The sequence below is a fragment of the Marmota marmota genome, unplaced genomic scaffold (genome assembly GCF_001458135.2).
Source record: "Marmota marmota marmota unplaced genomic scaffold, marMar, whole genome shotgun sequence".
Lineage (NCBI taxonomy): Eukaryota > Metazoa > Chordata > Mammalia > Rodentia > Sciuridae > Marmota > Marmota marmota.
The window spans coordinates 8,458,529-8,472,179 of NW_026000057.1; the positions used below are offsets into that span (position 1 = coordinate 8,458,529).

The following is a 13,651-nucleotide window of genomic DNA, read 5'->3' on the forward strand; positions in this document are numbered from 1 at the left end:
TTTTTTTTTTTTTTTTTTTTTTGAGAAAAGTCTATTCAACCCAGGGATTGAACTCAGGGACACTCAACCACTGAGCCACATTCCCAGACCTATTTTGTATTTTACTTAGAGACAGGGTCTCACTGAGTTGCTTAGCACCTCACCATTGCTGACACTGTCTCTCAAACCATAATCCTCCTGTCTCAGCCTCCCGAGCCACTGGGATTACAGGCATGTGACACAGTGTCAGGTTCTCCTTTGTCCATTTTTTTAAATTGAGTTGCTTGTCTTTCTGTTATTGTTCTAAAAGAATTTTTTCAATGTATTCTGAATTTAAAACCCTTATAAAAGAATTATAATTTTTCCCATTTTGTATGTTTTCTTTTCAATTTCTTAATATAAATATAAATGTTCTATGATGCAATTTTTAAAAAATTTTAATGATATCAAATTATCTACTTTTTCTCATGTTAATTTGATTGATGTCATTATATCCAGAAACCTATGTCCAAATTCAAAGTCATGAAGATTTACTACTCAGTTTTCTGACAAAAATTTAGGATTTTAGTTTTTATATTGAGATCAAGGATCGATTTTGAGTTATCTTTGAATAAGATATGAGGTAGGGGTCAACTTCACTCTTTGCATGGGGATATCAAGTTGTCCCAGGACCACTTGTCAAAGACTATTGTTCTATCCCCTGGTTTTGGACCACTGTCAAAAAAATCAATGGCCTTGCCAGGCCCAGTAATGCACTCATGTAATCCCAGAGACCTAATAGGCTGAGGCTAGAGGATTGCAAGATCGAAGTCAGCCTCTACAAATTAGTGAAACCCTGTCTCAAACTACAAAATGAAAAGAGCTAGGTATATAAGTCAGTGGTAGAGCACCCTTCAGCTTATTCCCCAGTGTCAAAGAACAAAACAAAAGAAAACGATGGCCTTAGATGTATGGATTTATTTCAGTTTTATTCCCTCATTTGATATACTTAAGTTAGTAACATGCCACTTTGTTTACTGCTGTTTTATAACAAATTCTGAAACAGAAAAATGAAAGTTTTTACAACTTTCTTATCCTACTTCAAGGCTGCTTTGGTTAATTAGAGCCAACTGCAACTCTGTATGAATCTAAGGATTGACATTTCCATTTCATAAATAATTTTTCTAAACCTCTATTATCCTTTTAGGTACACCTTTTTGTTTTCAAATTAAAATTTTTCATCAATTGAGTTATATTCTATGGGTAATATTCTGCTTAAAACACTGAAAAATTAAAGATGACTAACAGTTCAATAATAAACATTTGTGTTGTGACCACATCTCTATTTGATAACATATCACCTCATTACATCAGCAAATTGAATTTAACAATGTAATGTAAGGTAAAAAGTAAAAAAGCAAACAGATTTGGGGAGCCAGTTTAATAAACTGCAAATGTTTTTCCCATTCTGTATGTTTTCTTTTCACTTTCTTAATGCAAAGAAAATGTACTGTGATACACAAATTTTTTTAAATTTAATGATATCAAATTATTTATTTTTTCTTTATGTTTTTCTCTTTTATGAAAAAAATCCATGTTCAAATACAAAGTCATCAAGATTTACCATTCTGTTTTCTGCCAAAAGTTTAGAATTTCAGTTTTTATATTGCACATATGTATAATTGTCCAATCAACCATACACCATGCATGCACTGGTCAAATCAGAATCTCAACAAAGAATAGTTTATGTGGTATAATTCTAAATAAATCCACAAATTAAGATTACATCTGGACTTTTGTTGGCTGTTCATATATAAATAATTAATATTTTAAAGAACCATCACTTGAGACAATTAAAAATAGCAAGTTATAGCTACGTGCTTATAATTTATTATAAGAAATACATTATCTATGAAAAGTGCTTTATGCAATAATGGAGAACAATGATCTGAGTTATAGGCACAGAATTCTCTGAAAACACATATGTAGCTCAGTGGTATCAGCAAACAAGTTTTCAAAAAAACTAGCACATCAAAACACACCCATCACTTAAATACAATTCAGTTAAAGTATCCCAAATAAATTCCTGTAAAAGAGCAGATATAGATTTATTTCTACTATTTAAAATTATTCTGCTCTTTTATAATCAGAAGACTCAATGATCCAGTCATAATTAGCCCAACTTAAGTTCTATGTAATTGTGTATACCTTGCCCTTCCAGAAAAAAATGTAGGTGTCTGAAATTACACATCATTAAAAGTAACCTGGTCTAGCATTCTAAGGGAAAAAAATCCTAAATTACTTATAAATTACTATAAGAAAGACACTCCTAATCATATATGTGATATATATATCAATTCATATTTATATTAACATATAAGATTAATATTTTATATTCATATTTAAGATTAAATAAGAAAATAAATAATTTATACAATATAACTGCCAACCCCAACATATAAGTTGGTACTCAAAAAGAATTAGAACTATGTGGATGTCTTACATTTTATGCATGAGGAAACACAAATGAACAGAAAAGGCCAACAAATTTTTCAGCAGCTGGAAATGCTAAATTTAATTACTGAAGAGAAATCATGCAGAGAAGCTTGCTGCTAAACATGATTTACCAAGAGTACTAGAAGTTATATAAGAGTATCAAGAAATTTTTAGTATCCAATGACAATCATAAACACAATTGAAGACTATATAGATAATATATTTGATGACAAAAAGCTTATAGCCTAAGAATACACTATCGTTGTTAGCCCCAAAACAAAATATTTAAAATTATATTTAAATCTAGAAAATATATTCAAATGTATCACTAGATGTTAATATTCTAGTAAAGGTTATAAATTTATATGAAATATGAAACATAAAATAGTTAATGCCATTTGTCATTAATTAGATAAACTCATCAAAGCACCACGGAGGCTAAATGAATGTACTATGGTCACAGAAATTTATTTTCCTCTTAACAGATTACAGACATAAGACTTTTATTTATATTATAATTCATCATTTCAACCTTTAAATTTTATATAACCCTAACCCTAACTTTATATAGCTGGACATATATATAATGCATTCATATACACACATTTATGTATAAATAATATTCCATTGTATGAAGAGCTCACATTTTTTTATCCATTAATCTGTCGATGGATATTTGAGCTTATGCTGATTATGGATTATTAGGAATAATAATAAGTATTTGTGTACAAGATTTTGTGTGGATATATGTTTTCAATTCTTGTGGACATACAGTACCACTATGTTTAACCACATAACTCCCACACTGTTTTCCAGAGTGACTGCATCATTTTACATTCTACCAACATACCAGGGTTCCAATTTCTCCATTTCCCTGTCAGTGCTTATTATTGCCTTTCTTAATCATAGCTATACAGGAAAATTCAGTGGTATTTCATAGTGGTTTTGATTTGCATTCCTTAATGAATAATGATATTGAGCATCTTTCATATGTTTATTTGCCAGTTATTTATCTTGTTCAGAGAAATATCTAATCAAATCCTTTACCCATTTTAAAATTTTTATTTATCTCTTTATTATTGAGTTATAAAAATTCTTCATATATTCTAGATTCTAGACCCCATCACAAATAAGACTGGCAGAGGTTCCCCAATTCTGTAGGCTGCCTTTTCACTTTCTTCTTTATTTTGATAAAGTCCAATTTATCTATCTTTCCCGTTAGGGTATGACTATCAGTTTTGAAGAATGGAAAAGAATATATGAAAGATCTTGAAATGGGAACTATTTTACTAAATGTAAAAACACAACTACTACTAATAACAAATAAAACTAAAGGAAAGCCTTTGAACTAGCTTAAATTAAAATTTAAATATATAATTCATAACTGTGTATATATTTAAATATATAATAAATTTCATAATAAAAAGAAACCACCAAGAGAAAATAGAGAACAAATAAAAGAAAGGTTAATACCCTTAATCAATAAAGCCATTCACAAATAGGTAAACAAATCACTAACACAGATTTTGCTGACATAAGCAAAGAAAACAAACATTTAAAAACTATTTTAAATCATAATGAAGCAGTTTCAAGCTCACTAGTAATAAAAGTAAAGTTTAAAAAAAAAATCCACATGCTGATAATAAGGACACAGGCAAATATTTAAAAATGGGTAAAGGATTTTGATTAGATATTTCCTAAACAAGATAGATAACTGGCAAATAAATACATGAAAAGATGCTCAATATCATTATTCACTAAGGAATGCAAATCAAAACCACTATGAAATACCACTTAATTCTGTATAGATACGATTGAGAAATTAATTACGAAGTGGAATATTATTCAACTATGGAGCAGTGAAAGGGGATAAATGTGTGAAGATACACAAAAGAACTTATCCTCTGATCCCAAATTGTCACTTATATCAGAAATATAAAAAATTATAAATATTCCTCAAAGATTTATGTGTAACAGCAAAATATACACTATTTAAATGTATGAGAATAGAGAATGATAAAATAATTACTTATTTATATTGGGATATCAAAGAGCTATTACAAATCATATTTTCAAAAAATATTAATAAATGACAACTTACTCACAGTAAGTTATTTTGCTTTTAAGATTTTAAAAGACAAAGGCTCATGATTCTAATTTGGTGAGTGGGAGTTTGAATGAATAAGTAAGTGAATATTTAAATTGGCACTAAGGCAAAGAGTACACAAGATCCTTACATTATTTTTTTGATTTTTAAAAATTCTGTAATTATTTCAAATTAAATAGTCAAAACATGGAGATAAATAGTTGTTAAAACTAAACTATGAATGATTTGTATTCTTCGTATTTTTCATTATTAACTTCAGTGAACATATTTCACTGTTATATATGAAATAACATTTATTTTTAAATAAAGAAAAAATTACCATTAAAATGCAAGTACTGAAGAGAAAATTGAGTACTTCATCATAATTACACTTAAGATTATCATTTGCATATGTATTTGTTAACATGTATCACACTCCTTCAAAACTAAAGAATAGACAAACACTTTGGAAGGCAGCTATGCTCAATGATGCACCACCAATGCCACACAGCCAAACACTCTGGGAACCCTGAAATCAACAGAGTACATGGGGACAGACTGTACAGTCACTGTACAGATCTAAGCTCTAATTCAAAATTGTTGTTTTAGTAACTCTGTGCCCCTGTACATAGCTCAAGCTCACTCTCTCAATCTATCCCGAGTACTTCACAAACTTCTTTTGTTGCTGAAATAAACAAATGTAGACAAAACCACTTAGTAGATGGTCACATAGCAAAGTGGTTCTGAATTTACACCCTGTATCAGACTCTGTGGTTTCAACTTTTCCCACATCCTGGCTGTTATGACCCAGAGCAAATTACTTAGCCTCTCTGCTTCAAGTTTTCTCATCTGTAAAACCAGGAGGATGATAATACCAATATCTACTTCAAAGGATTGTTATGAAAATTTATTTCTAAAAGCTTAGAGAAAAGATGGGTACATTGGTGTATCCATTTAATTCCAACTACTTGGGAGGCTGAAGCAGAAGATGACAAGTTCAAGGCCAGCCTCAGCTACTTAATGAGACACTGTCTCAAAATTTAAAAAAATAAGGGGGTGGGGTCTGGGGTAGGTAGTAGGAATGTAGCTCAGTGGTACAGCACTCTTGGGTTCAATCCCCAGGGGGAATCAAATGTTTTCATGGCATTTATTTCATAAAAAGGAATATACATCTTTACTAATTCAAACAAACTGAACATCTGGTTTATAGTTCCATTTATGTTAATAAAAAGTTAAGTTCTATAATATACTAAATGAAATTCAAAGTAATGAAAGAACATAACAAAATTCTTATTGAAGTGCATTTTAACTTATATAGACTCCTAAGAATAAAATCATTAGGTGATCATTTGGCTCACATCTGTATTACAATAAACTTCAGTTGACTGAGGCATGAATTGATTATGACAATTGACTGATAGAGCCCATTATTTTATACATACTGAAATTCCAACAAACAACATTTTTTTTTATAAAAAGATGGGCTTGAAATGTGTATATTCACCAATATTCTATATTTACAAGACAAGGTCCAAATATTTAGTATGACATATTTTTCATAAATATTCTAGTCACAGCTGTAAGATTAAAAACTAAAATTAAAATGTATACCAAATCAATAATACCATGACACTCATGGAACCTCTACATAAACCAAAACAGATGCCAAGGATAGCACATTCCAATGATAATATGCAATGAACTAAAGAGATATGTATCTCAGATCTATATTGTAATCAATAACTTGATAATAAATTAAACAAGTCACATACTTTACAACCACAAATGGTCTAATAAACACATGACAACATCTCTCTTTCTTAGAGGAGATAAGTAGCAATATACAAAGTTCAGAAATATTTAAGAATAAAAAGCATGAATTCAAGACTGAATATAGACAACCTGTAAAACATGAGCTGTCTAGGAAAAATCTGTCTCATAGAGTGTTACTTAAGATTTGAGAGCAGTATACTTAGAAATACGTTAAATGTGAGCATGTTCAATCAATTGAAGTCTGTTGAATAAACATAGGAAGGGTAATTCCTTTTTTATGAAAATAAAAGAGGATTAAATATAAAATGTACATTTTTTTCTCTCTGGAAAGTGACTCTGGCCGGGTACAGTGGCACACATATGTAATCCCAGCAGCACCAGAGGATGAGGCAAGAGGATCACAAGTTCAAGGCCAGCCTTAGCAACTTAGTAAGTCCCTAAGCAACTTTGTGAGACCTAGTCTCAAAATAAAAAGAGATGGGGTTGTAGAGCAGTGGTAAAGTGCCTCTGTGGGGAAGGGGAGGGGGGATTTACTCTGATGTGGAATGGTTGAACAAGCATATTTCCTTCATTAAAAATATAAGTAATAATGTTTGTTTGGAAATATTTTCAGTTTTACTTAGATAATTTTATTATAACACCTTATAATATTACTATATAATATTGCAAATCTCACACATGATAAAAATGATTTGAATGAAAAAGTATACTAGACAAAGCATGAATTAAATGCTCAAAATAAACCTAGTATATATTCCAGGATTAACTTCTATTCATATATTCTGTAGAAATCTAATAAAATATGAACCAAATTCAAAGATTAGTGATTAAGAGCTAAACTTCCCAAACCTGGGTTGTTTCTATTTCAGACTGTTTTGAAATTTATAAAACAAGGAATAGCAACAGTACTACATCAGAGGTCTACTTTAAGGATTAAATTAGTTAATACTTATTCATAACATTGTCTGACACAGCCTCAGTATTTATTCAACATTCACAACTATTAGCACCATCATGTCTCATCTAAGCTGCAAACATATATACTACTTAGATCAAATCAGTCTAATCTCTTGCATAATAGTGCTTAAGAAATACCTTTCCTCATTCAGTTCCAAGTGTTTTTTCCTTCCTCATTCTTCCTCATTCATACACACACCAAAAAAATCACATATATGACTACCATCATAATCACTGAAACTTCAAATACAAGGAAGAAACTGCATTCTCAACCCACAGTTACTATAAAGTAAACTTCTCCGTAATTAATTAGGAAGGACATTAATAGGCTCTAAGTTACGATGGCAGGCTGAAATGGCAATCAAACTCTTTCCCCTTCCTTTAATGCCTGAAACGAAGCTACCAAAAATATTTTTAAGCAAAAAAACGAAAACCCAAAAATAATGAAACAACATAAGGAATATAATATAAAGTATCAAACAGCAGAAACAATATAGGATGTTAAGGGGGAAGCAAACACACTGGAACTAGAACAGAAGGAGGAGCAAGATTCACTTCCTACCCATGCACCCACCACCCAAAGCAACAGGTAAATCCACCAAATGCTGAGATTCTTTCATAATGTCTTTAAATATGTAAAGAAACAAAATGAATAGGTACCATAATCTCTTTCCTCTTCTAACTAGAAATGATAGAAAAATCCACAGTGTAAAAATTGGTGAAATGAGGGGTGGAATGGCAGGACTGACTGTGCTGTCTGAAGTAGACTACAGACTACTATAGGAACTGCCTGGGAAAATAATTCAGCCTCAACACAGTGCCCTATTAGAAGTGTCTAGTCACAAACAAGATGGAATGAATCTGGTAGAAAACATTTCACAAAACTTACAAAAAGAAAACCAAGTATTTAAAGAAAGACACCTTTTTCCCACCTCAACTAAGCTTTATCTCTCTTCATGATGCACTATAGGTTACTGGTCAGAAAGCAAACTGTAGCTCAGAGAGAGAAAAAAAGCCTATACATACAGTGGGAAGGGAAAAAGTTACTAGGACATTTTACTGCTGCACATTCTGCATAAACCAACAGAATTCCAGGGTGGAGCATTCTAAGTATGATCAAGATGGAAAGAAAAATCATGGTAGTTATCCAGATACTTATCAATCAATAAATAAATGAACTAATAAATTTTTAAATAAAATTATAAGATTATATACAAAAGACAAAGAATTCTAGGAGAAAATATAGCTTGAAGAATAAAAGAAATTTTCTCATCATTATTTTCTTCTGGTGAACACAGTAAAAATAAAAGTGATTTAAAAATAATCAAAATAAAGTAAGTATAAAAGGAGATACCTTTTGATTCTAAATAAACAAAATGAGAAACAAAACTTAAGAACTATAGATCTAATAAATAAGTTAAAAATATCAAGGTCAAAATAAAATACTCAAAATTTAATTAATAAAGCTAGAAATAAAAAGAAAGTGGGGCTGAAGATGTAGGTAGGTGGTAGAGTGCTTGCCTAGCATGTGGAAGGCCCTGGATTAAATCCTCAGCTTTTCAACAAAACAAAACAAAAAGGTAGTATAAGCAAGTAAAGCAATCAGAGAAAAGCTAATGGCTATGAAAGGAAAACACACACATCTAACATAAGTTTAATATCACGAAGTAAAGAAAAAGGAAAAAATATGTTTCAAGACATAATTTTGGAATATTTCCAAAAAAATAAGTAAAAATCTGAATCTGCAGATTATAATATGAAACCATATTCCAGGACAATTTGATAAATAATGTTTAAAATGAGCCATAATGCTGTTAAGAAATTTAATTTCATAGACAAAGAAATCTCAGACAAAAGATAGAAACAGCAAATTGAACCCTGAGGAAAATATCAGAAAGCAATGCCTCCAGACTTCTAAGACACTGCAAGTATTGGCCTGTAATACTGAATCAACCAGGATATCATTCAAACAGTCAACAAACTTACAAAATAAATTACATTACCAAAACTAGAAAAATGTGAACATATGAATACACATAGAAAGTTTTCTTAGGACTGGCTGCTAAAATTCATTACTTTTCTACATATGTTCATATATAAGTAGATCTCCTATAATTTATTTATTTATTTATTTTGTACTAGGGATTGAACTCAAGGGCACTTTACCACTGAGCTACATCCTAGCCCTTTTTATTTTTTATTATAAGCCAGAGTCTTGCTAAGTTACTAACGCTGGCCTCAAACATGAAATCCTCCTGCCTCAGCCTCTTGAACTACTGGGATTGCAGGCGTGTGCCACCAAGACTGATGATATCCTACAATAAAACATCTTCTCAGCAAAACAATCAATCAATGAGGTGAAGAGAGAACCTACATTTCTGGAGCAAATTTTTGCCATCTGTATGACAGAGCACTAAGAATCAAAAATCTTAACACCAAAAAAACAAACCACCCAGGGCTGAGGTTGTGGCCCAGTGGTAGAGCGCTGACCTAGACATGTGAGGCCCTGGATTTGATCCTCAACACCACATAAAGATAAGTAAATAAAGATACTGTGTCCATCTAGAACTAAAAAATATCTTTTAAAAAATCAATAAATGGGCTAAGGACCTGAACAGACACTTCTCAGAAGAAAATATATATTTGATCAACAAATATATGAAAAAATGTTCAACATCTCTAGTAATTAGAGAAATGCAAATCAAAACTAAGATTTCATCTCATGCCAGTCATAATGGCAGTTACCAAGAATACAAACAATAAATGGTTGCGAGGATGTGGAGCATAAAGCACACTCATACATTGCTGGTGGCACTGCAAATTGGTGCAGCCAATCTGGAAAGCAGTACAGAGATTCCGTAGAAAACTTGGAATGGAACTACCATTTGACCCAGCTACCCCACTCCTTGGTCTGTACCCAAAGGACTTAAAATCAGCATGCTGTAGTAACGCAGCCACATCAATGTTTACAGCATCTCAATTCATAATAGCTAAACTGTGGAACCAACCTAGATGCCCTTCAATAGATGAATAGCTAAAGAAACTGTGGTATATATACACAATGGAATATTACTCAGCATTAAAAGATAATAAAATTATGACATTTGCAGGTAAATGGATGGAGTTAGAAAATATCACACTAAGCAAAGTAAGGCAATCCCAAAAAACCAAAGGCTGAATATTTTGTGGATGTTGATCCATAATGGGGGTGGAAGGGGCATGGGAAAATGGAGGAACTTTGGGCAAAGGGGAGGGAGGGGTAAAGAGGGGACATGGAAGCAGAAAAGATGGTGGAATGAGATAAACATCATTAATCTACATGTATGACTGCACATATGGTGTGACACTGCATCGTGTACAACCAGAAAAATGAAAAGTTGTGCTGTATTAGTGTACAATGAATCAAAGTGCATTCTGCTGTCACATATAACTAATTAAAATAAATAAATAAATAAATTTTTAAAAAGAAACATCTTCAAAATTCAGGAAAATTCTCAGAATTCACAATATGTAATTCTCTTATTACACTGATAGTTTATGTTAGCTACAGTTTTAATTAACATTTTGTTCCCGCAATAAGTGAAAGAAACGCTTCTAGAGTTTATTTTTCTAGAACAATTTTTCAAGTTTTGCTGTTGTATAAAATGTGCTGAAGCAATTCACAATTGCTAGACTGTGGAACCAACCCAGATGCCCTTCAATCGATGAATGGATAAAAAAAATGTGGCATTTATACACCATGGAGTATTACGCAGCACTAAAAAATGACAAAATCATAGAATTTGCAGGGAAATGGATGGCACTAGAGCAGATTATGCTTAGTGAAGCTAGCCAATCCCTAAAAAACAAATACCAAATGTCTTCTTTGATATAATGAGAGCAACTAAGAACAGAGCAGGGAGGAAGAGCAGGAAGAAAAGATTAACATTAAACAGATACATGAGGTGGGATGGAAAGGGAGAGAAAAGGGAAATTGCATGGTAATGGAGGGAGACCCTCATTGTTATACAAAATTACATATAAGAGGTTGTGAGGGGAATGGGAAAATAAACAAGGAGAAATATGAATTACAGTGGATGGGGTAGAGAGAGAAGATGGGAGGGGAGGGAGGGGGGATGGTAGAGGATAGGAAAGGTAGCAGAATACAACAGTTACTAATAGGGCATTATGTAAAAATGTGGATGTGTAACCGATGTGATTCTGCAATCTGTATTTGGGGTAAAATTGGGAGTTCATAACCAACTTGAATCTAATGTATGAAATATGATATGTCAAGAGCTTTATAATGTTTTGAACAACCAATAAAAAAAATGAAATTCATGTTTAAAATAAATAAATAAATAAATAAAAATAAAAAAAATAAAATGTGCTGAAGTGCTTTTCATCTTTTGTAAAATACCAGAAAAATACCAACATATATCTCCTCTTTACATGTTAGAAATAGCCTATTCAGTACTTTGCTTTTTCGAGTTCTACAGCAATGTTCAAATCAAATTTTTAATTCAAAATTTAGTTTACTGTAGGTGTGTTGGGAACATTACAAAGCTATAAAATCATTAACCTCCGGTATAAACTCATATTTGCTGCACATATACATGACATAAGCAGTGATTCCAGAATGGTCTAGAACTTGGTCTCCCAGTGGGGATCCAAGAAGAGAGCTATATTTTCCCTCATCTCCTCGGCTACAAATAGGGTTCTCAAACCATAAGGGTAGGAAAATTATACATATCTGTGTTCAACTCCTCTGTAAAAGGAGACACTATTTTTGCCACAGAAATTTTCACTTCTGATAAACTAGCTCAATATTACCCAGAGAGGTCTAAAGTCCTTTGCTAATTTTCTTTATTGGAAAAGCAAGAGAGCCAGGATCCCGTTTTTGTTATTAAAATTGGGTCAGCCAAACAAGCTGCTCTGGCCAATTTTCAGATGAGGTGGAGTTGAGATGAGAGGGAAAAACACATGAGTAATTCTCACCCCAAAACCCTCTGCGAATTTTTCACAAACTTAGTTTTCGGATAATATATAACACATTTACTTAGACCATTGTCATTTTACCTAGGCAACTGTAATGACTATTGCAAAACATAATTTCTTTACATCAGTGACATGTTGTTGTAACCTACCTCAAATTCCGCATGTCTGTGAATATCCTCTGCTCTCTGCCTGCTCAGGATAAATTCCGCTTCATTTGCTACTCTTACTAGATGATCCTTCATTGTTTGGCTAAGCAACCTATAAGAGATAAATATTCTCAAATAAATATAGATGTATAAATGATTAGCCATGTCTCAAAAGTGGTACATTTTGATATTTGAAGAGAAAGGAATGAATAACTTCCTCTTCTGATATTATATACAATGCGGTAACATTATTTCATGCTAAACAATTGAAGAATGTAACAGCAAAAGGTTATCATTGCAGCAAAAGCAATTATCTTCTACCAAACTACACATTCAACAGAAGCAACTAAAAATTAAAGTGGATTTATACGTGATTATTTAATATTTTTAAAAGCAATTAAAAGTTACCACCTGCTATAGATTGGTTAAGTGATCCCCAAAGTTGAAGACTGTTGGCAGCTCACTGCACACTGCAAGGTGGTCAAACCTTTTTCATGGTGGCCCTAGGGAAGTTAGGGCATGCTTTGAAGGAGATATTGGGACCCTAGCCTCCTCTCTTTTTTTAGTTTGCAGCCACCATGAGGCAAGCACCTTCTTCCACCACATACTCCCACCATGACATTCCACCTTACATGGGCTCAAAAGGAACTAGAAAAACAACCATGAGAAGGGGGAAGATGGCGGCGAGGGGAGTGCATTACCCCCGTGTGCTGCTTCACTGTGTGGGAGTATGACAAGTCAGGACGGCTAAAGGATATCTTGTTAGGAATTTCCAGCAATAGTGGGGTGCTCCGGAACCTGGAGGAAGGATTTCCATCGCACGAGGATCGGCTACGGGGACTCAAACGCGAGAGGTTTGTCGCACGGAGGGTAACTGCTTATTCAGCAAATCGCCCCGCGGCGAAAGTCTGCAGTGTGCGCTGGGATAGAGACGCAGGGTTACAGCGCTGCAGTTTCTGCCAGCCGCGCAAGCACCGTACTCAGGGCTGAATTCTGGGTTCCAGACGGGGGAAGGAAGCGGTCCTTCTCGGTTGTACACACCGGTCAGTCCACAGAGGAGGCCAGCAGCCACCATCTTGGTAAACTGACGTCACGTCCCCTGTTTTCGACTGACCGCAACTCATTCAGCCATACAGCAGGTAATTCCAGGCTACAATTCGCCTGTGGCTTGCAAACAGATTGCTAGGGTTCTGCGCCTGGGTGCTTCTAAGAACCTGAGCCTATCGGAGCGAACGCCGAGCGCGGGGCGCCCGAGTTC

General features: G+C 33.2%; 1 protein-coding gene across 6 annotated transcripts in view; it reads right to left on the reverse strand.

Annotated features, from left to right (window-relative positions):
- Lrba (LPS responsive beige-like anchor protein) overlaps positions 1–13,651 on the reverse strand; it is a 607,623-nt gene that overhangs the window by 418,943 nt on the left and 175,029 nt on the right. For all 6 annotated transcript variants that reach the window (XM_048813495.1, XM_048813494.1, XM_048813493.1 and 3 more), the window contains one exon: positions 12,397–12,505. In XM_048813495.1, coding sequence (XP_048669452.1) covers positions 12,397–12,505 — 109 coding nt within the window. The remainder of the gene's footprint in view (positions 1–12,396; positions 12,506–13,651) is intronic.